This window comes from Protomyctophum parallelum (genome assembly GCF_964188405.1).
Source record: "Protomyctophum parallelum genome assembly, chromosome: 20".
Taxonomy (NCBI): Eukaryota; Metazoa; Chordata; class Actinopteri; order Myctophiformes; family Myctophidae; genus Protomyctophum; species Protomyctophum parallelum.
In genome coordinates, this window is record NC_139718.1 from 11,235,088 (window position 1) to 11,260,522 (window position 25,435).

The window sequence follows — 25,435 nt, forward strand, 5'->3', positions numbered from 1 at the left end:
GTGCTCATCGGACGTACAGTACTGTAGGACAGTCTGGGACATTGCAGAGATGGCTATCCTCATGGTGCAGTATTCCCTAAGCGTATGGATGGTGCAGTATCCTGGGGTAAACTCCCCCGGTCACGTCAAGTGATATTATCCTTAAAAAATGTAGTATGTGTAATAAAAACACATGCCTGGACAGTGTGAATTTAACCCTGAGTGTGTACACATGGAACCAAATGGAGCCGTATGGGTGCATTTGGTTCAATTTGTTCAGTCTCTGCATTACAAATGGATAAATTACCACTAAGGATTTTACTGTGTACTTTACCTGTGGACAAACAACAATAACAACAACAACACTGTAGTTGATGGTCTTACCTTCCTTCAGCATCCCCACTTTGAGACATTTCATGAAGCGACATGCTTGACAGGACTTGCGTCTCCGTTTTGTGATCTCGCACTCGTTTGTGGCAGGACAGCTGTATTCTATGTTGCCTGAGAGGGAGAAACAGAACACACTCGTGTTGACCTACAGTATACTTGCAAAAGGACAACATCAACAATGTACTGTATTACTGGCAAAAAAATATAAAGGGTCTCTTTGTCCACATTTGGGAATAATTGAAAATGAGAACAATTAAAGATATGCCCAATATCTCAGTATATGGGGACATTTCACCTATTCCCAAAACATAACGTGGACCTTGGGGTGCTGCCACTGATGTAATAAACATCAGTGTGTACTCTCCGCTGTGTTCAGCGGGCTATAATAAATCATGTTTTGCCAGCCGGCCACGGGCACCTGTTAATCATATCCTACGGAGCCCATTTTCAGCGGTGCTCGGCTAGGCCGAGGTGTCCTCCAGCGACAAGGTAACTTCCAGTGCTTGCGGTTGGCCGAGGTATATAAGGTGGAATGGAGGGGTTGCTATACGGTGGTCCTCCAGGACCCTTCGCTAGACGCCACCATGGCCCCCGCGCCAAATTGGCCTCATTAATTCCGCACGTGTCCCCTCCGGGCCCCGGGCGGCGGGCCGTGTCCCCCGCGCTCCGAGGGGCCAGCCACCGCCTCAATAGCAGGCTAGAGAACCGGACACGCAGCCCCCGGCCACTTTACATAATACTACCGGCAGACCCAAGCCTGTTGTTACCACTGTAGCCATTGTTGACTATTTACATAGTGTACACAGGCGAGCGGCCTTATGCATTATTCAACGGAACCACTTCAGCGTCTGATTCCAGGACGCCGCGATGAAAGAGAGTTTCATTGCTGCACAATAAAAGGTTGGTTCTACTCCTGCTCTAGCATTAGCAAACAGAAAGGGCAGGGTATGGGAGTCAATCCCTCCCGCTTTTGTCCAGATTCCCTACATTTTACTGTATTCGAGCGTTTTCAATAAAGGGGTTTCAGTGTAATGGTCTCCGTAGCATGCGGTTATGGTAGGCATTTCAATCATTCTATTTTGTATGGCTTCTAAGATTTTTGTTGACATTGGTATTTCCCTTCCCAAACGTTAGCCATTAAGCTTGTTTTTATTTCCTTGTCAATGCAGAACTTTCATACAAATGGACTTTCATAGAAGCAACGGCGGGTAATGTAACATTTTCATTAAATCATCTGAATTACGTGCAAACAGAAGGATTTCCTTTGCTGCCATAAAATATAGCCAATGACATACAGCGCTGTATATGAATGCGTGAATCAGTGCTGCCATTTGTAGTCGGAGCACATTACCCCTAAAATGCACACATTTCTCATGTTGTACAGTACAGTAAAAATGTCACTGTGCACAGTCTGCACACACACCCCGACAGGTCCATTTTGTTCTATCCGAGTTAAATGAACACCGATATACAGTATAATACTGTAGCTGCTAGACATGCATCCCTAAGCATGGACATTGGGATTCCATGGCCTTCCTCCACGCTGACCCCCGCACCATGCTTTTGTTACAGACATACAAAGGGCTGTCTAATATTCTGGCAGCGTTCCGCCAAGCAACCCCTCCAACCCCCGTCGACAACTTATGCAATTATGTTAACATTATTGGACAGATCAAGTGGAGGGTCCCAAGATGTTATAAATAATTAGAAATTCCTCCTTATATCTGGGTTAGAAATCATTATGCTAATTATTCCCCTCGTTTCTTCGGGACTGGGGCGTAAATAAAGCTGTGGATAAAGCCTGCGTTTTCTATGAAAGTGTGCGCGAGGAAATATCACATCTACAAGCTCACAACGGGTCGCGGCGCAACGCATTGTGAGCTTGTAGATTGGCTGTTTCCTGTTGTTGCGTCACGTTGTGCACGACGAAGTATAAATGGCGCTGGAAAACAAAGTGATGATGAGCCCTGGCGGTCTCTCTTCCTGGTTCCCTCTGTTGTCATAGCAGGAAAAGACCATAATAATCCTCTCCGTTTGCCATCTGTTGTGGGAGGAGGCAATCAGTGCCAGTGTGTGTTGGAATCAATTCATCTAACTGAAGGTGTTTCTCCACCGACCCCCCCCCCCCCCCACACACACACACACACTGCCTTTATTGTACGTCGGCTCGTTATTGATTCAGCAATTTTTAGACGTACACGCAAACGAGTGAATTTGATTGTCATTCAAAGGAAGCGAATCGGGGGGGCCAGTTTTATCCTATTGTCACCGTTGTCTCCCGAGATTCATCTCATATTATCGTGGAAAAAGCCGATAGATTGTTGGCAGGTGTGTGTGCTGTGCTGCCAGTTTCCCTGCCAGACCAACAGTGCTGCGTTGACCCCCGGATGTCCCTCGGGACGCTCCTGTTTACAGGGGTGTTTTCTCTCACTCTCTCTCCCTCTACCTCCCTCTCTCTCGCCTAGAACATGTGCACACCATACACACCTGGTGGGCCGCTTAACAACTTAAACCCTATACTTAGTTTACCGGAGTCCCACAGGGCTCTACACTAGGTCCCCCCCCCCCCCCCCTTCCCTCTACACCACTGTTTCTCAAACAGTGGGTCGGGACACATTTGTGGGTCAATTTGTATGTATAAAGTAAAAATCCCATTATATATTTTTTCATTTTTGTCATACATTTCTTTCCTAAAAAAACGAAGAAATTCCATTAATGGAAAAAATTGTGAAATAGCCTATCTACAAACGCATTGTGCGCTCGTAGATCTGCTATTTTCACTAGTTTGGGTCCCGGGGCAAATGTCTAATCTTTTGGGTCTCGTCCCGAAAAGTTTGGGAACCACTTCTAGTCTACACCAATTCTCTTCGACAAAAATAGTCTTAACTACTACTACTACTCACGAGAGCTTGAAGATGGACTGTTTCACAGAATGATCGTCCTCAGAATATGGGGGCACTAGAGCTCATGAAGTTTAACGGCGTTAGCGCTCTGAAAATGCACGCTCGAGATAATCAAAGACACAAATATTGGCGTTAAGTGCCGCTCACTGTCCACCTGCCCTTCCAAGCCCTCCGTGTGTCAGATCTTGTGTCAGTGCTCAGGAGGGGCTTCGCATAGCTCAACACAACTCAGTGGGCGGGGGAGGGGGTGGGGGGGGGGGATTATCAGCTTTTTCCATCTCCGGCGTGTTCACCATATATTTCAAAGCCGTTAATGTGCGCAAGATATTAGTAACGAAGCATGCTCGCGGAATGCCATGAAACAGGCGGCGTTTCTCAAAAAAAATTGGATTCGTGCCCGCAAGGTGAGGTTAACACGACTATTTATTAATGTGCGCTCAGTCAAGCGTTTGAAGGGTAACCCCTGAACCAGAGCGCCATGCCGGGGTTTATCTGCCGTTACAGGGGTTATGGTATGGTTACGAATAACATCACGGAACGAAAGGAGAAGAAAAAGATTTCCCTCTTTCATCTCTTGATATGTATCTGTCTCAATTTATTTTATGGCTTTTCAGGACCCATGCCAGGGCACAGAGGGGACAGTCAGGTCCTGTAAGTAAATTACAGTAAAATGGCAGGTATTTCTCATCAAAATCTAAACTGACTTTTACAGGCTTACTGTCAAGGTCTATTACTTCATATAAAAAAAGAGGGCCACCGAGTTCAGTTGGTTTTCAAGCAATTTTACACTTGGGTTCAAAATGGGAAGAGAATATGGTTCAATAAGAGATTTATGTTTTTGATTGGTGGGGAACGTGTGGTCCAGGGATGTGGGCACGATTAGGGGGCTATGAGAACAGAAGTATTTGTGCGATGGATGGCGATCTAGGTTGACGTTAATTTGGGCCAGGTCTTGACTAATGTAACTATCTCTATGTAGGGGTTCAAGGGGCCTTTCGCTGGATGAATAGGTGACATAAGATGGATTTGCCATCCGCTTTTTGTTGAAAAGGTAGGGGCATCAGGTCCCCTCGACAAACCAAAGGAAGTAATGAAGATATACCTCGGTCATACAGAAAAAAACTGATATAGTACTGTTAAATATAGTACTGTACAGAAAATCGAGTTTAAAATATATTCTGAACCACTTTAACCCTGGCCTTCCTATTTTCGCCATGTCAGTATACAGTATGTAACGTTTTTCAAAAATAGCTCATCTACAAGCTCTAAAATACAATTTTGAACATTTGTTTAGCTTAATTAGTTAAGGAGATTCTGGTTTGTCAGACAATGCAATGTACAGACAGGGGATTACGTGTGCCACACAATGTATGAGTCATAGCACTTAGGTCTGTGTTTAAATGCCATGTGCAATAATTGGTGGTGCTACAGTACCAGCATTTACCAGTAAAATGTTATTACTATTACAGTTGTTTTGGCAATTGACCAATACTACTGTACATATGCGATGAAATATAATTGGGAGTATAGCGTAATCGTAAGAAACCTTGTATCTCCATCTTTTTTCATACTGTAAATTTATGCTCTATTTTATAGTTAATCATAATGACACGAAAGCCATACAAGTTTTTGGACCGTTTTCACCTATAATGATACTTTATTGTAAAAAATGGAATAGAGATGCCAGGTTGAGAGTGGATTTTTATGAACATTGAACCAATTAAAAGTACCGACAAGAGTTTGTACCCAAATATTAACTACATTTCCTCCGTTGGAACGCAGGTTGTTTTTTCCATTTCCTGAAAAGCAACGGTTTTACGTTTCCGGCCAACAGCGACGATGGAAAAATGTTAAACAAGAAAATGTTGAGCAAAAATATTGAATTTACTTCCTAGAAGTTGTCCCAGTGTAAATAAGAGGGCTATACATCCATCAATAAGCATAGTGAGGGCGCACACTGCAGAATCTTCAAAGGGTCCGTTTGTGCACCCTCAGTGTTAAATTAACAATTGGAGCTGTAGCACGTCTCCTTATGCGCAGCCAGCTACGTATGTGTGTCTGTCCGTATGTCAATCAAAGTCAAAGCCGTACGATTAGTCACACACGTTACCGCATAGTGAAATTTGTTCTCCGCATTTGACCCATCTCTTGGAGCGGTGAGCCTGCTCGGGAATCATTAGTTGATTTGACAATGGAGGCAATGTATGTCTGTGTACGGATTCTATTTATTTATGTATTTATTTGCGTTGAACCCAGAGGTTTAACATTCTATTAAGAACTCAACAACTGTGCTTGACTCTAATGCCACCGCTCACTTCACGTTGGTTTGACTTTTACAGTGCATACAGTCCATAGTCACCGTTAACGCAACATGCTGCTTGCCCTATATATCTCAAAACAATGTGATAAAGGGCTGTAAAAAGACAGCTCCTTTGTTTTGTTCTCATTAGGAGGAGGCCGTCTCACACTCCACCCTTGACTGCCTCGTTATTCCTCTAATTAATCAGTTCTCATCAACGGCACCCTCTCATTCGTTCAAGGGCTCCACCGCCACGAGCCTGGCTGCTATTTACTGCCGCCGGTCTCCTCCTGCAGTCAGGCCGCGTGTGTTTCTTTTATCATTTCGGAAGGCTTTCACCTCCCCTCCTCCTACCCCCCCCAAAAAGAAGTCCCAGCCCCATGTCCTCCTGTCTCCTCTGTCTGATTATTATGCCATTAAGCCTCTCTCCTCCACTCCTCTGAAAGAGCAGCCGGGTCCCTCTCCAATCTAAAAGAAGTCCTGTTTTTTTTTTTTTTTTTCTCCTCCTTTCCCTGAAATTACCCGGCGACGCGTGCCTGAGTTTCTAATTGGCGTGCCCGTCCCCGGAGACCGGCCCCCTCCCTTCCTCCTAATGAAAAGCCTCGGCCTTAATTACACTTTCCAAACGCTGATTGTTATTGACAAAACTCCTGTGGCTCGGACAAACGACGGCAGATTAGCTCCATTACAGGCAGGCCTCCAAGAGGAGAAAGAGAGGGATTTCAAATCGACAATGCAAAGTGAGGGGTGGAAAGAAAAAGGGAAAAGCACTTTCAGTTTTTTTTTTTTCTCTCTTTTCTGTTTTCTTTCATGTACCTCCCTATTAATTGTTTGGGCCATTGCTCCACTTAAGACGTCTCCCCCCGCCAACCCCCCCCCCACACCCCCCCCCCCCCCCCTCTCTCTCTCCCTCCTTTCTGTTCCATTGTGTTGCCGTCAGTGTGTTTTTAAACGAGAGGACAAAAGCCCCAGTTATGTTACTTGAGAGAAATTATTCATCTTTTGTCAATAGACACGATTGCTGATGGCAGCACGGGTAAACAGGAGGATTTGGCTTAATGCTTTTGTTTGCCTGCAAACAGTACATAGACTGTCTAAACCTGATAGGGCTGCAAGGTCCAAAATCAACACCTCGAATGGCGGCAGCCCTGCACTGCACATAATGCACCATTTCAGGGTTATGCACACACTGAAATCCTCTGTGTTCATTTGACTCTGGGAGTGTACAGATGCAGCCAAATGGACCCGGACAGGTCCATTTGGCTGCATCCTACACTCCCATGAGTCTCTAGTTGCAATTAGACATAGGCCTACAAATCTCTTAAGTTACAAATGAACAATGAGGATCGTTGCTGCGCAGGAGTGTGCTTTTACCAAAATGTAGTGCTTGACATTGTTACATTTTGCAAGAGCTGACTGACACACATTGGGATAATGTTGCCATTAAAACCGGGAAAGCATCGGTGTCATTTTAGATTATTGCGTTGGCTATTCAAAAATAGCAGATATACAAGCTCATAGCGTGTCCACTTTCTGCCGCGATGCGAGCGTGCATGTACATGTGCTATTTTTGACTATTTGAAAAAGAAAATCTTAATGGATTCAAAAGAATGCAAAACGTATAGGCCTATGCATTTTTATTTATTTATTATTATTATCTTTATTTTAAATTGTCTACATTCATGTAGGCATCCTGACAGCTCTCTTCCAGGTCCATGCACTGCGTTGTCTTGCGGTGCTAAGTAGACGAGGCTCAGACCCCGGGCAGGGCAGCTCTGCATGGCGTGTGTGCGACATGTGCGACTGTGCGTGTGCAGTGAGGTTTTTTTCTCCCCTGGCTCAATAATATCTCTGTCTCCCTGATTAATGTGGGACGGAGCACGGTGCGTCGCAGTGGGGGGGCCTTTCATTGCCTCTCTAATGGGGAGCCGTGATGCATCACGCCATGCAGATACGGAAGCACACCCCGCTCCCCAGGCACACACACACACACATATACTGTATGTGCACGCACGCACGCGCGCACACACACACACACACACACACACACACTGTATGTACACCCTCGCACGCACACACGCACGCACACACACAGACACATACACACACACAAACACACAACACTAGCCCCAATATTTTCTTAATTGTAAGCCTATGGTATTGGTAACTCTAAAAGATTTGAATCATAAAAATAACCATCTCTCTTGTGAGGACCAGGTTTATCAAATTAATTTGGTCCTCAAGAGTAGCAAAATACAAACACACACACGTACGCACGCATGCACGCACGCACACACACCCACACACACACACACACACACACACACACACACTCATGTCACGCACACGCACACACACACACACACACACACACACACACACACACACACACACACACACACACACTCTCATGTCACGCACACGCAGTACAAGACAGGAATAATAAAGCACACATTCAGAGCCCCCTAAGGCATGTGGGCAAACAGCCCTCACACACTCTACCAAATCTGACTCCTGATGATGATGTCACGGCCCTTGTATCTACACCCCCCCCCCCTCCCCAGTCTGACCCTGGCTGATGATATCATATTTTCATCAGCGAACGTGTCGAAATATGCCTATTGTACTGTATACAGTAGTACAGAAGCTATGGAAAATATTTCCTACTTTACCATGATTCATTGCGTGTGATTTATTTTGCGTAAGGTGCGCTGTGCACCGCGTGTTGTCTGATTGTCTGCACAGTAAAGTCCTCTGTGTTAATTTAATGTGAAAAACGGAACACTTACGGGTCCATTTTTATTCAGTTTTTGCACTCTCCGAGTGAAATGAACACTCTGGGTTTTACTACATGTGTTCTGTGTGTGTGTCTGGTTCTCTAGTATTTTGGAGAGGGAATTTGTGTTAGGGGGACAAGACCAAAATGGGTCTCCTTTATAACATTCTTTGTCTCGGGAGGTACAAACAAAAGCCTGGTACAGTACGAAGTGGCTCTTATAGCATCGTGAATCACTCGCACCAAGGAGGGTGACGGAGTGTGTTTGCACGAGAGACGCTTCGCCTCGAGTGTTTTTGTGTCTGGCGGTGTGGTAACGGTAAGGGGGGGGGGGGGGGTGGTTTGGTGGCTGTGGGGTGGATGGATTCCCGCGTACCGAGTGTGTTGACGGGTGTTTGCGGGAGGTAAGGGGGGGGGGGGGGGGGGGGGGTGAGAGTGGAGGGGGGAAAATACCTTGTATTGTCCTCTTAAAAAAGGCTTTGCAGGCCTCACACGAAGCCACGCCATAGTGATACCCCGAGGCTATATCTCCACAGACCAGGCACAGCCTCTTGGGGATGGAGTTCAACATGTATTCGCACTTAATGGGCGAATCCTCCATGATGCTGCCCGAGCAGTCGTCGTAGCGCTTGCGGCACGCGGCCACGCCGAGTCCGCCGCCGGGCGTGAACATGGGCGGCGAGTCCAGGCCGTTGGAGTGGCTGTTCATGGCGCTCACATAGCCGCCGCTGGCGTCCGAGTTGCCGCTGGGGCTGTGGTGGCTGACCGTGTCGATGACCGAGGAGGGGCTGGACGGCTCCGTCTTGATGTACGACCCGCAGCTGGAGGGCAGGTGCCGGTCATCAGCGGCCATTCTATTCAGCAGCCTGGTGGTGTACAGGGAGGAGGGGGTGGGGGGGGGGGGTGAAAGAGAGAGAGGGGATGATTAGCATTAGCAACCAATTTAAAACCTGAGGCTGATTCTGGCTGAAGTGAAAATTGCCGATGTATAAAGCTCACTGCACATCGTGATGCAACACGCTGTGAGCTTGGAAATTGGCTATTTTCACAATTTTAGCTAGAGATGCATGGTGATGAGATTCAATTTATTGTCAATGTACAGTACAAGTACAGCATCGTGTTGAAGTTATGACGATCTTCAAGAGGCAGACTGGCTACTCTGCGAGTACAAAGCCATTGACAGTCACGTTATTATTGCATCATCGACATCTGTGAAAATATTCAGGATTATTTTGAGATACCGATATGGCATTTTTATGGCCAACATTTTATATCATGCATCTCTAATTTTAGTTTTTAAAATTCTTGAAACGAGCTTGTTTTGGCTAAACAAAACTACATTGGAATGCAGGTCATGTTTTCAATATCTGTCAATTCCTTGACATATTTTTTATCAAGGAATCTTTTTTTTATCATATTTCGTTTATAACTAAAAGAAGGCATTTTCTTTTCTTTTTGGAAAATGCATGGTTCTGTTCAGTTATTTCTATCAGTGTGTAAAAACAACTAAAACCTCATAACCTGTACCACAGTAGTCCTTTCTCACAGTTAAGGTCCTTAAAAAAATCGGAAAGATGACATCCTCATACTGTCATGTGTTTCCTTCACTTGTCTCCTCTCCTCCTCCCCTCACACCGTACCGGATGTCTCCTAGACCTGCATGTGTCCTAACCCTCTCTCTGAACCACTGAACCAACCAGAAGGATCCTTAGCACCTCATTAGCCACACCACGCAGCACGCACGCACACACGCACACACGCACGCATGCATGCAAGTCTACGTGCACTCACACACACAGACAGACGCGTGCAAACGCACTCGCGCTCACACACACACACACACACACACACACACACACACACGTGCGTGCAAGTCTACGTGCACTCACACACACAGACAGACGCGTGCAAACGCACTCGCGCTCACACACACACACACACACACACACACACACACACACACACACACACGATATATATATATAGAGAGAGAGAGAGAAAGAGAGAGAGAGAGAGAGAGAGAGAAATTGAGATACCTGTAGGTAGGTAGGTAGGTATAGGTAGGTAGGTAGTTAGGTAGGTACGTAGATAGATATCTATAGACAAATCTACGGAGGGGTGCCCTGGTTGCAGCCATAGCTGAGGTGTCACATTAAGCTTGACACCTCAGCAGCATTGACCTACAGGCCAAGGCTCTGTGGATACGTCTATAGGTTAGGTAGAGAGACAGACAGACGTTGATAGGAGAGAGAGAGAGCTAGAGAGAGAGAGAGAGAGAGAGAGAGAGAGAGAGAGAGAGAGAGAGCTAGAGAGAGAGAGAGAGCATACTGTACAGTGTACACACACACTCGCAAATCATTTCAATACAGAAGCATCTCCATATAAGAATGGATAGTGGACCTTGGCTTGTCTCCTTGAGTCAGCAGTCAGGCACAAGGAAACATGACGGCGGGATATTGACTTTTTCACCGTCTGCCTAATAACTGTATTTCGGAGCACATATAATCTGATGTTGTGCCGTGTGCAGAGTAAAGTGGTGCAGCTTTTGGGGACAGAAAATGCACTCCTTCAACCCCCGGCACCCCCCCCCCCCTCCCCAGCCCCTACCTCTTTGCAAATACAAATGTATTTCTGCCGCGCTCCATCACCTCTAACTTGAAAATGCATCGGAGAAGAGCTCCTTTCTGCCTCCCAACCCGCTGCCCCATTTCTGCTCAGCAAACAGAGTGAATTGAAGAGGTGGAGTGATGGAAGAGATGGATAACTCAATGTATTGGGGACGCTGTGTAGACACAGTGACTTGTCAGGGTCAAGGCGAGGTCACACACACACGTACGCACACACACATACACACGCTGCTGATTTAGGTACCGCTCTGGGGGTGAAAGGTCACCGGCACCGCCTACATTAACAAAATTGAGCCTTGCATGGCTTATGCAAATTCAGACACAGGGGCTCCTATGTGAGTGGCAGCTAGACAGGCCAAGTTCTGCCTTAGCATATTAGTGCCATTAGCATATTGCCAACTAATGGTAATGTTTACATACTTGACATGTCAGTTTACCGTCAGCACGGGGAGACATGCAGGGACGTGTTCCCTAGCAGCTTCTCCGTCTTGGCCAGTGGACAGATGTCTGTCTTAGAGTGCCAGAGAGGAGACGAGAGAGAGCGAGAGGCCTCCTCCGTATCCCCTATCGGCCCAGGCCGGACCGCCGGTCCCTCCCTCCGAACTGATTTAATTGTAAGGGTGGGTGACGGTGGGGTTCAGGCCCAGGGGTCAGCGGGTCAGCCTTATTTCTTCACCCGGGCTTCCTGGGGCCGCGGAGATGGGGGTCAGCGTGTCAAATTAAATCTCATTCCCGGGTTTCCCCCTCCCCACCGTCATGTATATTCATTGGAGCTCCAGGTGCCCAACACCTCTGGAAATTCACAAAAAGGTTAACTGCTAAAATAAATAATAAAAAATGCCCCCTGTTAAAACCGGTGACCTTGTGGAATAAGCCCTTTGGCTGAGCACTTCTGGAATTCTCGTTTCGATATAAAGCCTACACAATATAAAACCTATATATAAAAACTTATACAAGTACCATTTTGCTGGAGACCATGGCACTCAATTTTCTGTATTTCTCCCAGTTACTATGAAGACGTTTAAACAAGCACGCTGAAAGAAATATTTGCCGTTTGTAAAAAAAATAAAACGAGCCGTTTTTGTGTGAATTGTTTTTAGATAAAGAATTGTCCAATTGCGCTCTCCTCCTCCCTTGTGCTAAATGTCCTTGTGAAGCCAAACGTGGTGTCACGTCATGCCTCTCAGAAATAGAACTTTCCCCTCTTGATAATGAATGCAGATTGCATCCACATAAATTAATGCACGGCTCTGCGTTCATCTGCTTTATGTTCTCTGTTTCAGATGGATATGTGCACCTGTACGATAGGGCACCTGCACTCGGCTTATTAAAGGCTATATATTAAAACGCAGGGGCGCGAGATGGCTCCATTTAGCTTTTATTTCACAAATTCAGAGTAAGCTTAACCCCAGTTCAAAGGTCGTCTCAAGGGTGACACTTAGCATAATTGCATAAGTGTCTTAACTGTTTCCCCTCCAGCTCTCTCTGGTCATTTATAATAAATGTGCGGGCTAGAATCCCCTTAACTCATTCTGCTATGACACGTTATACTACTGCTCTGCTTATGTTTTTAACAAGCTTGCATATATTGATTAATGATACTGAAGGAATACTAACCACTTGAACCCGGCGTATTAATCAAATAGTCTAGAAATATTTCTATAAATATTCGTATTCTCAAATGGGACGGGTCCAAATTGAATCTATAAATACAATTGTGTGGGGAAAATGAATTATGAACATTAAATAGTTTGACAGCGGCAGTAGTACCGATAAATAATTCAATATGTGGAGCAGGTGCTAATTAGCGCGTGTGCTACACAGACAGACCGAACAAGAGAAGGAAAAAGGTCTGCTGAACTGACAGAGACTTGATGCTATAAAATCTATAGTTCTCCCTTCCTCGAGGTAAGAGCTTTTCAAATTCTGCTGCCTGGCTGCCCAAAGGAGCAGTGCTCGTCAAAGATACAGTATCTCCCCCTCTTCCCTTTCTCTCTCCGTGTTCCTCCTCCTTCTGTTCCCTTTGTACCGATCAAAATTCATGCTGAGTGGTGGGTTATGGGCCCGCAAAAGCACACTGCGCATTTTGGTTTTAATCTGATTCCGCCTGGCCCTGCTAACGGCGTTCCCAGATCCCTAATATCATTCTACCGCTGCCGCCGTGACCAGGATTAGCTGGCCCAATGATCTGGGAGGCCGGTTCACATTCTCTGCTTCTCTATTTCCGAGCAGGGGGGAACCGAGGAGCGCTCGTAACGCACGTCTCAGCACTTCCCTCTCCTCCTCCTCCTCCTCCTCCTCCTCCTGCAAGCGGAATTCGGAAACACTGCCCGCCGCTGCGTGTCCCTCGGACGCGGAAACCAGAGGATCTAATTGAGCCAATTTGTAGGGCGTTTCTGCCGAGAGCTTCTGCTCACTTCAGTGGGATACTAATGTCTCCCACTGTTCTGAATGGTATAACAATCCTCCGTATCGCCGTACCGCGGCCCCCGTTTCCTTGGCTCTCCCCCGCAGACAGCACCACCACTCAAACCTACTGCATGGGTAGAAGCTCTCCCCCAGACAGCACCACCACGCAGACCTACTGCATGGGTAGAAGCTCTCCCCCAGACAGAACCACCACTCAAACCTACTGCATGGGTAGAAGCTCTCCCCCAGACAGCACCACCACGCAGACCTACTGCATGGGTAGAAGCTCTCCCCCAGACAGCACCACCACGCAGACCTACTGCATGGGTAGAAGCTCTCCCCCAGACAGCACCACCACGCAGACCTACTGCATGGGTAGAAGCTCTCCCCCAGACAGAACCACCACTCAAACCTACTGCATGGGTAGAAGCTCGCCCCCAAAAGCAAGAGCAAATTCCCGGTGTCCTTTTCACTCGCGACGCCGCCCGATGCCTAAAACACGCAGTTCTATAACATTCGCTAAACCTCATCCCAAAAGTGTCAGCCCCGTGCTACATGATCAGACTGGGTGAGTGGAGGGGGGGAAACGGTGGGTGGATGGGGGTAGAGGGGGGGAGGGCTTACATCCACAGCAGGGTGACGGTGATATCAGATGCCCCACTAGGGGCAGATCTGTCTGGAGGGCCCCAGGCGATGTGGCCTGATAAGCCACTGGCCCCAGAGTCAGCGCTAGGGTAGGACGAACTCAATTAGCTCCTGACAGACCTTTCCTGAGCCCAACTCAGCCTCCACCGCCACAGCCGGAGCCCACTGGCAGCTGCCACGCTGACCCCTTCTCCAGGGGCTACTGACACCTCTTATACCGATCCGACACACATGCAGTCACACACTCATTTGGGGGAGAGAGAAAGAGGAGGAAAAACTACATGCCAGCAACCCCTCAACCACAGAAATACATTCGGTATACCACCAAGCGCACGTGTGTGCGTGTGCGTGTGTGTGCGTGTGTGTGTGTGCGCGCGTGTTCTCACATGGGAACATGTAAATGAAAATGGTATGGTGGGGGTGGGTGTAGTGGGGGGGGGGGGGGGGGGGGGCTCTTGTGGAGAGAGTAAATGGAGACTCCAAAACACAGTGAGCTGAAATATGGAGGACGCCTCTCTGTATAACTGGTTCCAGGTTAATGACTACCTAGGGAATACGGGGGCAAACGACCCTTGGGGCAATATGTATATGCTGTGTGTGTGTGTGTGTGTGTGTGTGTGTGTGTGTGTGTGTGTGTGTGTGTGTGTGTGTGTGTGTGTGTGTGTGTGTGCGTGCGCATTAGTGCGATGTGCGGATGTGCATGAGTCGTTGCGTTTGTGTTCAAGGCGGAATATGACCGCTGGAAGTAGGTACAATACGAGACGACGTGAGTGGCTGGCTGTAGTTTGGTTGGAGGCTGGCCCGGCTCTCCACTGGGACCCGTTGTAATCTATGTCTGGGAGAAGCCCCTAATTTTGGAGAGTTTTCTCATTCATTAGTCGTACTCCGTCTGAGAGGATGGGGGGGGGGGGAACCGAAGGGGAGAAGAGGGGAGGGGGAGGGAGGGGGCGCGTGGGGAGGGGTCTTTATTAACAGACGTGCCAGACGCTCAGGAGAGGCTGACAGAGATTTATGATGTGCAGATCTACGGAAGCAAACAAAAGCCAAGGAAGAGAGGAGACAGACAAACAGAAGAAAAGACGACGAGAGACCAGAGAGAGAGAGAGATGCAGAGAAGAGAATTGTGTGTGTGTGTGTGTGTGTGTGTGTGTGTGTGTGTGTGTGTGTGTGTGTGTGTGTGTGTGTGTGTGTGTGTGTGTGTGTGTGTGTGTGTGTGTGTGTGTGTGTGTGTGTGTGTGTGTGTGCGTGCGTGCGTGCGTGCGTGCGTGTGCGTGTGCGTGTGCGTGCGCGCGTGCGTGCGTGCGTGTGTGTGCGCATTTAATGTGTGTGATAGAGGGAGAGAGACGTAGGCTACTGTAGTGAGAGTTGTTTATCGTGCTAATGCCCGAGAGAGCTACACTCTGTTCCGCACCGGGTGTCTCGCACCCCGAAAATAGCCGATCTACAAGCTCATAGCGCATCGCGGCAAAGACCCGCCGCGTGCTTGTAGATCCGCTGTTTCCGGTACTAGACACCGGGCACGCAGCTAAGTATAAATCAGCCGTTTATATGGAGAGTGAGGGCCTGAGATCAATAGTCCGTAGGCCAGGAGCTGGTGCCGGGTTACAACTGTAGAGGGAGGGGGAGGGGGTATGGTCCATGCTGCTCAGCGGCCCGGGCAATTAAGTTTTTCAGTCTCCAGCAGAGGGATTATATTTAGCCGCTGCTCCACCAGCGATGTCACTGTAGTCTTTATAAAGCCATGAGCTCACTCCACTACGACAACATGAGCCCCCCGCGCCGCGCTCCAGCGGCACCACAAGATAGTGCTGGGCCAAGAGACGCAGATCACATCTATCGATCCTCCCACCCTCCTCCCTCCCTCCCTCCTCTTCCTTCCTGTTTCCAGGAGAGATGCTTCGTCGCTGCTGGCAGGAAAGACAGCGGCTATAGGCCTCTCGTGATACAGCAGGCGCTTTGCTGTTTGTCTGACGTAAACTGTCTGAGCCGCGCCGGGGCAGATCCTGTTCGTAAACGAGGGGGGCAGCGGGGAGGGAGGGTCGTTGGGTTGGGGTGTGTGGGGGGGGCGGTGAGGGAAAACAACGGCTGACAGGACAGGGTTATCCTTGTCCGGTGATGCTAGCGCTTTTTGAGAGCGCTGCTGCTTCTCAAAGTGTGGTTCAGGGACCCTCCCTCCCAGGTGTCCTTGAGGGGGTTCCAGGGGGGTCCCCTGTAGCAAAATGAGGAACAGTTGAAGCACTATACTTTGTTTTTGAGCGGTGCTAAACGCTCCGACATGTGACTTGTCTATTAGTGGGTAGCAGCACGGTTACTGTGGTTACCGGCGTGTGAGATCATGAGGGTCATCATCATCATACTGTACATCATCATCATCATACTGTACATCATCATCGTGACAAAAGGCACTGCTCACTTCACATGGCTTTGGCCTTTTGACTATTTTCCACTCACTTCACATGGCAGTGATTTTTTTTGACTGTTTTCGAGAAGTAAACAAAATTGACAAATCTTATACGTATGTGTGTGTGGGGGGCATGGAAAAATTGTTTCAAATGGGGGTGCACGGCCACATACTATATCAATTTCAACATGAACATTTTGGAGAAGCACGGTTTTAAAGAACTGTTTGGCCACTGTGGCAAGTGAAGTGTTAACCGTGGTCTCCTGTGTATACAATACCCAGCAGGGGAGCTCCCTGCAGAATTGCCCAGCTCATCATACTGTACAGGTACAGTACAGTACAGTGTGCATATTGTAGCCTATACTATATATAGTCTCTGTCGGGTGGAAACCTCATATGTCCAAAACTGTTCATCAGCATTCTAAAATGGACAGATCTACAAGCTCAAGGTGTGTACACTGACTACCTGTATATCGTTGCTGTCGGGCAGAAACCTCCTATCTCCATTATTGTAACTTTTTGTGTTTTTCTTTTTTCATAAATTACTGCCCTGCTTGATCATACTGCAGCGTCACACTAATGCATCAAAAGTAGCGTTTTGAGCTTGCAGATCTGCTACTTTTTATGCTTTTGAATTTTAATCCTGAAAAGTAACAGCTTTGGACATATTGAGGTTTCCACCCGACAGAGACGATAGTGTAAAAAAGAAGCTCAGTGTTTATTCTGGTCTGGAAGCTCAGTGTGAATTGATCTAATTCTGTTTAACTTTTTCAGCAAAGGGAAAAAAAAGTAATTTCATTTACTTCAATTACGTGACATAATGTAGTCGTAATATCAATTTAACAATAATTCACAATAGATACACAGTATCCGTTGAATTAACGTGAAATAAAATATTATTATAAGTGACGCCATCAAGCGATACTTTACACAAATTCATGGAGTAGTAGTAGTTAAATATATACCTACTGAACTGTACCACCTCATAAACAAATTATATGAGCTGTTCATTTTGAGATTAAATTTTATTTGAAGGCTACAATACAGCGAAAAACTGGTCTGGTGTAAAGTCTTTACTTCCTAAAGCACACAATAAGTGCCCTGTCTTTACATAGCACTACATAAAAAACAAGGCCAGATTACATGATGGCATACCGTCGCTATCGTCGTATGTAAAAAAGAAACGAAAAAAAAAAAAACATGAAGACCTGAGGCATTCTACAAATGCTGTCTGAATCAGTAATTCTCACACAATTTTTCTATTGTTTATTTTCGAATAGCCAATGCTAAAATGATCCAGATGCGTTCCCGGTTTTAATGGGTTAACTATGTATAAAAACACAAACACACATGACCCCTTTCAACTTGTCATCCCTAGTCTGGGCATGACATTGAAAATTGTAAAAGGTCTTTCAACTAAAACAATTATCAAATGGCCTCATATTTTCGCTACTTTTGTGCATATTACAATATGGCTTTAAGTGGTTAAAGGATGAACAATAGCATTAATTTATGAAAAAACAATAAATTATCACATAGTGATATTTGTCAGGTGAAAGAAGCGCTGTCTCTGTTGTGTCCCATATTAGTATGATTATTGTTTTAGTAACATGTATGTTTGTGTGTCACAACCTCGCACCTCGCAGCCGCTGTCTGCGTGCGCTGTCTCCGTTGTGTCGTCCCCCCCCCCCCCCCCATATTAGTATGATTATTATTGTAGTAACGTGTATGTTTGTGTGTCCGTGTCACAACATCACGCATCACGGCCGTTGCTTGCGTTCGTTTCCGATGTTCTGTGCGTGGTTCAATGACTGTGTTTTGTTGAGGCTTTGCATTGACTGCTCTGTGCTGTTTCAGCCGCGTTTGGTTTGAAGTTCTATCGAGTGACGTGCGAACATTGCACGTTGCCCCTGCATTTCCCATTGGCTAGAGGCAGCATTGCCGTTGCTTGTCGTCCCATTGGCTAGAAGCAGCCAATCACGTCAGCACGTGAGTATGACTAGCTGATGACGATGTCGTCTACATTTCATGAGTAAACACTAGTCAGGTTTCACCTGACAAAAACTAAAAAGACGAAATATGCAGATACAAACAAGGTTTCTGCCTCATAATGACGATACTGTGTGCATGACTGATAAACAAATTGATGAAAACTGAACTACGAGTATACTGTATTACTGGTTGCAATATAGAGAGACCCAGAAATACATGGTTCTATCAGCAGAGAATAGACCGGTCAGTTTAATAAGGGAATGGTCAAAAACTAGTAAACAAAGCACGTATAAGGTATTCCCGATTGCATTTCATGCATTTGTGTGTGTGTGTGTGTGTGTGTGTGTGTGTGTGTGTGTGTGTGTGTGTGTGTGTACACTGTACAGAGAGAAATATTATTATAAAGGGTTAAGGCTATTTAACACAGTCCAATGTAAATCAGGGGTTTAGACACAGTGACTGTGCGTATACAGGAGGATGCAGAGACAAGGAGCCATGCATGAAATTACTTCATTAATCTTCCTCTGATAGGCTGTCCCTGTTTAGGGGGAACTCTACCTGCTTAAAACAAAGAGGCCATCCTGCCTCAACTATAAATTACCCTCTTCATCAGAGGAACGGCCAAATATACTGTATATAAACATGCGTACGTGTGTGTGTACGTGGGTACGCGCGCGCACACAAACAGTCACACACACACACACACACACACACACACACACACACAGTACAGTAGGCAAAATTAACAGACAAGAATTTTCAGGTTTTTAGAGCACAATCAAAATGTGTAAATGTTTGTACAGTCTTTCTCGCTCGCACGCACACACACACACACACACACACACACACACACACACACACACACAATAACATAACATTCTCATCGTGTTTGAAATATAGCTTGGTTACATTATATCAGATTGACGTAAGCCTCGTATACTATACAAGCTCACAATGGGTCACATTGCACCGTGTTGTGATGTGAGGCTTGTATTTGTGCTATTACTGAACATAAGGAATTATATTATTTTTAATTCAGTCTTAACACATATGTATATGTATATGTATATGTATATGTGTAATATATAGACAAGTTGTCCATTACAGGGACGCCAGGGTTAATGTGGTTAAATGATCATCCTCTGAACACTGACCACAACAAGGCTGTTGCCGTTCTATAGAGCCAAAGCAGACCTCTATCCACATGCAGCCTCTGGCTTTTTACAGGCTCATGGGCGCCAGCTGCCCCTCATCCCCCATAAATAGTGCTCATAATAAAAAATAAAAAAAATGGCGAGTAGTCCCAACTGATTTATACGGCCGCATCCAACACCACGCCATTCACGAATAATTAAGCTTCTGGGATATTTCCTGAATTAATGCTGTCTTCCTTCAGGGGGGCAATCTAAACATACATCCTATGACTGGTGCTGTGCGTGCGCCTGTGTCACCGCGGCCCAGGGAGGGACTCTCCGAGTGGCAGGTTCAACAACTAGCCACTCAACTGAGCCATTCGATTTCACTTAGCCCTCCAGGGCTGCTGGAGCACTCGTAAGGTATTTTATGTGAAAATGTTTAGTGACCAACAGGCAAAAGCGCACGCACGCACAGAGACACACACACACAGACACACACACACGCACACGCACACACAGACGCACAGTCATGGAGGCATGTAGGCAGGCGGGCAAGTACATACACATACCAGATATAGTACACACATGCCCAAGTCTACTACACATATGCACGCATGCACTCAAATTGACCAATTACGCAGTTTGAAAAAACATAGGATCACGATAATAAAATACTGACTGACAAATAAACACACTAAATATTTTATCCTTAGCGAAAAGAGAAAGAACTAGAATTAAAACGTCTATAAAGTTAATCAAGCAGCCAAATATTGTTTTGTATTTCCTGTATTTTGCAAAATGGAGAGCTCTCATTTCTGAGGTTCATTGTTTGTCATAATTTTCTTACAGTTATGACTACACGAAGATATAGCTTTCATAAGATTAATAGCTTTCATGCTCCCCCTTCAAAGCAACAGCAGTTCAGTGCATATAGACACGGGGCAAATGGGGGGAAAAACACATACATCAATAGACAGTGGTCACCGCCGTGAGCCCCAAGCCTGGCAGTCTGCAGTCTGCACCCGGCCATGTTAATGGCTGCTTATTGGTGGCAACCCACTCCCTCGGGCAAGTCAGGGACGAGCGACAGTACAGTAGTCTATAGTACTCCCTTTGGAAGACTTGCTCACAGTGCTGTTGGTGGGGGTGGCGCACACACACGCACACGCGCGCGCACACACACACACACGCACAACACCTCTTCATTCCAGTGGAGTTTTCCCAGAGTGCATTGTGTCTGTGTTAAAGTAGCGGCCCTACACAGTGGTACGTCTGCTCGGAGAGGCTTTCTAAAGTGTGATGAGGCCAACAGCTCTTAGTCTAAAAGCCGTTATGGCTGCGAGGCGAGGCGAGGCGTGCGGGCCAGCGTGTTATACGTCGGTACACTGTAGGACCCGGGTGAGGCTGTCAGGAGGAATCAGAGCTGCTATTGTGACGGACGGTTTCAATATTGATTTCATAAATAAACAGAGCTAACCATCGATCCTAATGTTATTTTGCATTTCAATTACTGCTCCCAAACATAACCTTCAAACGGCCGGCCGCTCAATACCAATAGCATTGGCTGATAAACGCCCGCGCAGCCCGCCCGCCGCCCGCCGTACATCACGTTTCTCACCAAGTGTGAATTAAGCGGACTTTGCATTTTCTTCCTCCGTTGCATTTAGCACTCAAGTGAGTGAACTGAAAAGCTAAAGAATTATCATAAAAGAGTAAATGCAGCAGGATACAAAAAAAGTATGGCAACTATGCAAACAAACATATTATAGGAGAAGATAGACATGCAAGGTCCTCAATATTATTTGTATTCATACTAACAAGACTTAAAATGAGTGACTGACTGGCATCTTTTCAAAAGGATTTGATCGAGTGTGTTCCTGGCTGTTCTCTTGACTCGATAATTTCTCTGCAACTCCTCAGGTGCCTCCGTGTGTTTATGTGTGCATGCTGGTGTGCGTGTGTGCGTGTGTGTGTGTGCACTGTGCGCACGTGTGTGCATGCGTTAAAATGAAGAGGGACCCTTTCAGTGTTGGAACAGCGGGATGAAGTGCTGACGCACCATGTCAGTGATAGCACTCCGCTGCCACAAGGGCACGAGCGCCCACGTAGGCTAGCATTATCCTTCTAGACTAATGGACCTGGTTATTTTTAAACTGATTCTCACACTGCGGTGGTGGAGGTGTCCAAGGTTACTGTGGCCAAAAAAGAAAAAAAAAACAGAAGGGATGCGACGCGTGTGGTGACGGCGGCTGGTGGTTTCAGCGTGACAGGATACGGTGGAGCGGCCAGAGAAGCAGGGCGGCTAGCTAAAGCGTTGGCCGTGGGAAAGGCCAAACCCTGCATGGGTGCCCATGAGTCAGCGTGTCAAAAATAACAGTGAAAACTTCACTGTTATTTTTGACGACTAAGGACTAAGAATAGGACTAACTGTGGAGCAATCTGGTAACCCAACGGTAGCTGATAAAAATAAAACAATGAGTGAATCACAGACTGTCCACCTGCGGTGTGTATCTTTACACAGGTTAAACATGCACAGTGCACATATACAGTATAGTACACAAGACAAGACATCCCATGCAGCTAAGACACGTACATAAAAGAAGAAAGGTCGACTCGCGTGCAGTGGTGGGAAGTAACTCAGTACATTTACTCAAGTACAGTACTTTAGTAAGATTTTGGGTACTTTTACTTTAGTTGAGTATTTCAGTTTTACAGTATACTACTACATTACATTTCACAGGCAAGTCGTTTGTCCACTGCAGTATTTAACGGCTTTAGTTACAAGTTACTTTGCACATTTACATTTGTGCTTCGTCTATTCAAAAGTAGATGATCTATGAGCTCACAACCCGCCGTGACGCGATGTGTTCTAAGCGTGTAGCAATGTTTTATATATAAATAAAATACTGTGAAATGGGGGAAAAATGTCAAATTTTGAATACAGACCTGTTACATTGTGGTATTGCTACTTTACTTAATTCTTGTAACATAGTATTCCTGCATTGTGGTACATATTGCGTAACGTTTACTTTACTTAATATCTGAGTACTTCTTCCACCACTGATGGCAGCCCATGCAGCTAAGACAGGTATATCAAAGGTCGACTTGCTTGTATGGATATTGCCTCTGCTGTCGATGCCGTTTGGCAGGTTAACTTTAAATCGTAACGCCGTGCCCCGAGTAATTATCCGAATCTGAATAAAGATGCCTGTAAACAGCCAGTGATCCTATAGGGCCACGGCATTATGGGGGGGGGGGGGGGGGTGGTCGAGGGCTTTGAAGTGGCTGCTCTTAAAACGCTGGCACAAGCCGCTAATGACTACAAACAGACAGAGAGCTGTAGAATAGTGAACAGCCAGGCAGTGTCAATATACACTCTGCATCCTCATTTGCCCCAGAGAGGGACAGCATCCATTCAAACCCCCACACAAACCCCCCCGCCTCCCCTCCCCTCCCCAGCTCAGCCCCAGCTGTGTGACATATTTACAGTGAAAGAAATGATACTCATATTCAAGCGCTTACCAGAAATGAGAGGGCTCCAGTGTGGCCAGTGGACTGAGTAATCGCCCTAATGAATTGGACAACGAGGCCCTGTTGGTACAAGGGGAGATGCATTTAGAATTGGGTGACAAATTGAATTTAAAAACATTAGGTCCCTTTAAAAAAAAAAAAGGCACCCGACACCTCCTAAACGCAGAGGAGAGAGAAGGAGGAGTGTGGGAGACGAAGGGGGGCCGGCCGTTCAACAACGGACGGGGTCTGCCGGTCAGCGGTGCCGCGGCTGTGCACGCTGCAGCTGCGGAGGGAGGCCAGCAGCCTCCTGGCTCTTAGCAGGGTGGCTGGTCTCAGCCAGGAGCCTCTTCTGGTAATGTATTCTGAAACCAAATTACCGTAAGCTGATCCCATCTGGATAGTGTCTGTGCACGGCTGCTTCGGTTACCCACCACTGCCTCTAGTCCGCGATAGCATCTCCATGAAGACAGCAAAAATCTGATTAACCCAATAACACTGAAACACTTGGTCAAAGAGCAAGGAGCTTTTAACTTAAGATACACTAATGTAATTCCCTCGCCTTGTTTTCTGAAACCTAATAAGAGCCCCCCGGAGGAGACGGGGACGAGACAGAATGTTGAAGATGAGCATTTGCTGAATCTAATGCAGCGAGCTGGGAATTAAGTAAAATAAAAACTGTATCAAATCTAATTCGTCATTCTAGTGTGATAACTTCTCTCTTTTAAAAAAAAAGAGAAGAAAAGGGGGAGAAAAGAACATTAAAAAGCTCTTATTTCAAGAAGGGAAACTGGATATTTTTAATGTGGCAGTTAGTGAAAGAAAGCAGTGATGGTGTTGATGGAACATTTAAAACCAAGAGAGGAGTCACGTCTATTCGCTGCCACTCAGGCTGTGTGTGTTTGCTAGCGAGCACAGATGAACTCAAACTGACATTCCACAGCATTGGCTGATTTCTAAGTGGCGCGCAAACAGCCGCAGCAATACAAGATCAACAATAAGCCAGTCACTCTCCAATAAACTCCATCTCCCACCCCAAGACATGAGAGATTGATGCCTGATTTATACTTCATTGTGCACAGTGTCTCGAACACACAATAGCAGATCTACATGAAGCTCACGACTCGTCGCTTCATGTGCTGTAAGCTTGTAGATCGATTATTTTCGGTAGGCGACACTGGCGTACAAACAACCAAGTATAAATCCCTTCAGACTGAAACAAGTCAAGCAAAAGTAAATAACCGATCAAACGTAACAGTAAAAAAGAAAAGTTTTGATACTCATAAACAAGTTAATGATACGTACAGCAAAAGCTAAAACACAAGGGATTAGTATTTGGTAAAATGTTCTACGTAGATACCGTATACCGTACACCTCTCCATTCTGAGGTCAAAACTCGGCCAGTGTTTCAATCCGGCTGTGGTGGGCAGTGCCCCCAGGTCACTCTATAGTGTCTATACACTACAGTGTCTGCACAACATCGCTGTGCTAATTACAGCCAGGACGTACAGTACGTCCCTCTAATCCTCTCAGCCAAGCATCACAGCTACACTCCAGCCCATGGAGAGAGAGGGGCTGCAAATACCGCTGTACAATTAGCACAGGACCTATACTGTACTGCTGAACAAAATATATCAACTAGTCATGCCAATGCTGACTAGATCACACAAATGCTAAGTAGGTAGGTAGGCTCAAAGTAGCAACAGAAAGATATCAATTTCTATGGAATGTGCAGATTTTTTTTCCTCTAAATTGTTTTAACAAAATTACTTTGTAAATAAATAATTTCAGAAAACATTTAAGTCACTGGATTTTAAATGTAATTTACCCTACATGTTACTGGCCAGCCTTGCAAAAGAAAAATGCTATTTCCCCACAACTTATTTTGAAATGTATTAACGATAATTTTATGAATACAATATGTGGAAAGGCACAATGTGTCACATCCTTAATTCATCTCTGTTGTTTTCTGCCATTATGTATAATATCAAAAAAGATATTCATTCAATCCTTAACAATATTATATTCTGTCTTATACAGTATGTGCTGCTATTAGAGAAAATCTCTCTCTATGTATATTCTTGTTTTCAAAAGTGATTGTATAAATTGCTATGCCAGATTTGAAATAAGACAAAAAATATAACAAAGTAACAGAAAATAGTAATAGTAATTAAATCAAATCAAGCCCATCCATGTGAACTAAATCACCATTAAAGGAAAACAAGAGAATAACATCGGAATTGTATTAATTCTCAGTTGCAGTGAGTAGCCTATAACACACTACCAAATCAGCAAGAAATGTTCTTCATTATTTTGAGGGTAAATAATTGGATTTACGGGTAGAAAGGTTGAAAGTTTGTCAAGACAA

The 25,435-nt window shown here is 45.9% G+C and overlaps 1 protein-coding gene across 3 annotated transcripts in view; it reads right to left on the reverse strand.

The window, feature by feature from the left end:
• The window catches only part of esrrb (estrogen-related receptor beta), a 77,059-nt gene that overhangs the window by 45,303 nt on the left and 6,321 nt on the right, over positions 1-25,435 (reverse strand). For 2 of the 3 annotated variants that reach the window (XM_083792639.1, XM_083792637.1), the window contains exons 2-4: positions 23,080-23,148; positions 8,801-9,213; positions 364-480 (exon numbers count right to left, since the gene is read on the reverse strand). In XM_083792639.1, the coding sequence (XP_083648765.1) occupies positions 364-480; positions 8,801-9,200 (517 nt within the window). In that variant the 5' untranslated portion in view covers positions 9,201-9,213; positions 23,080-23,148. The remainder of the gene's footprint in view (positions 1-363; positions 481-8,800; positions 9,214-23,079; positions 23,149-25,435) is intronic. The other variant, XM_083792638.1, reaches the window with a different exon arrangement.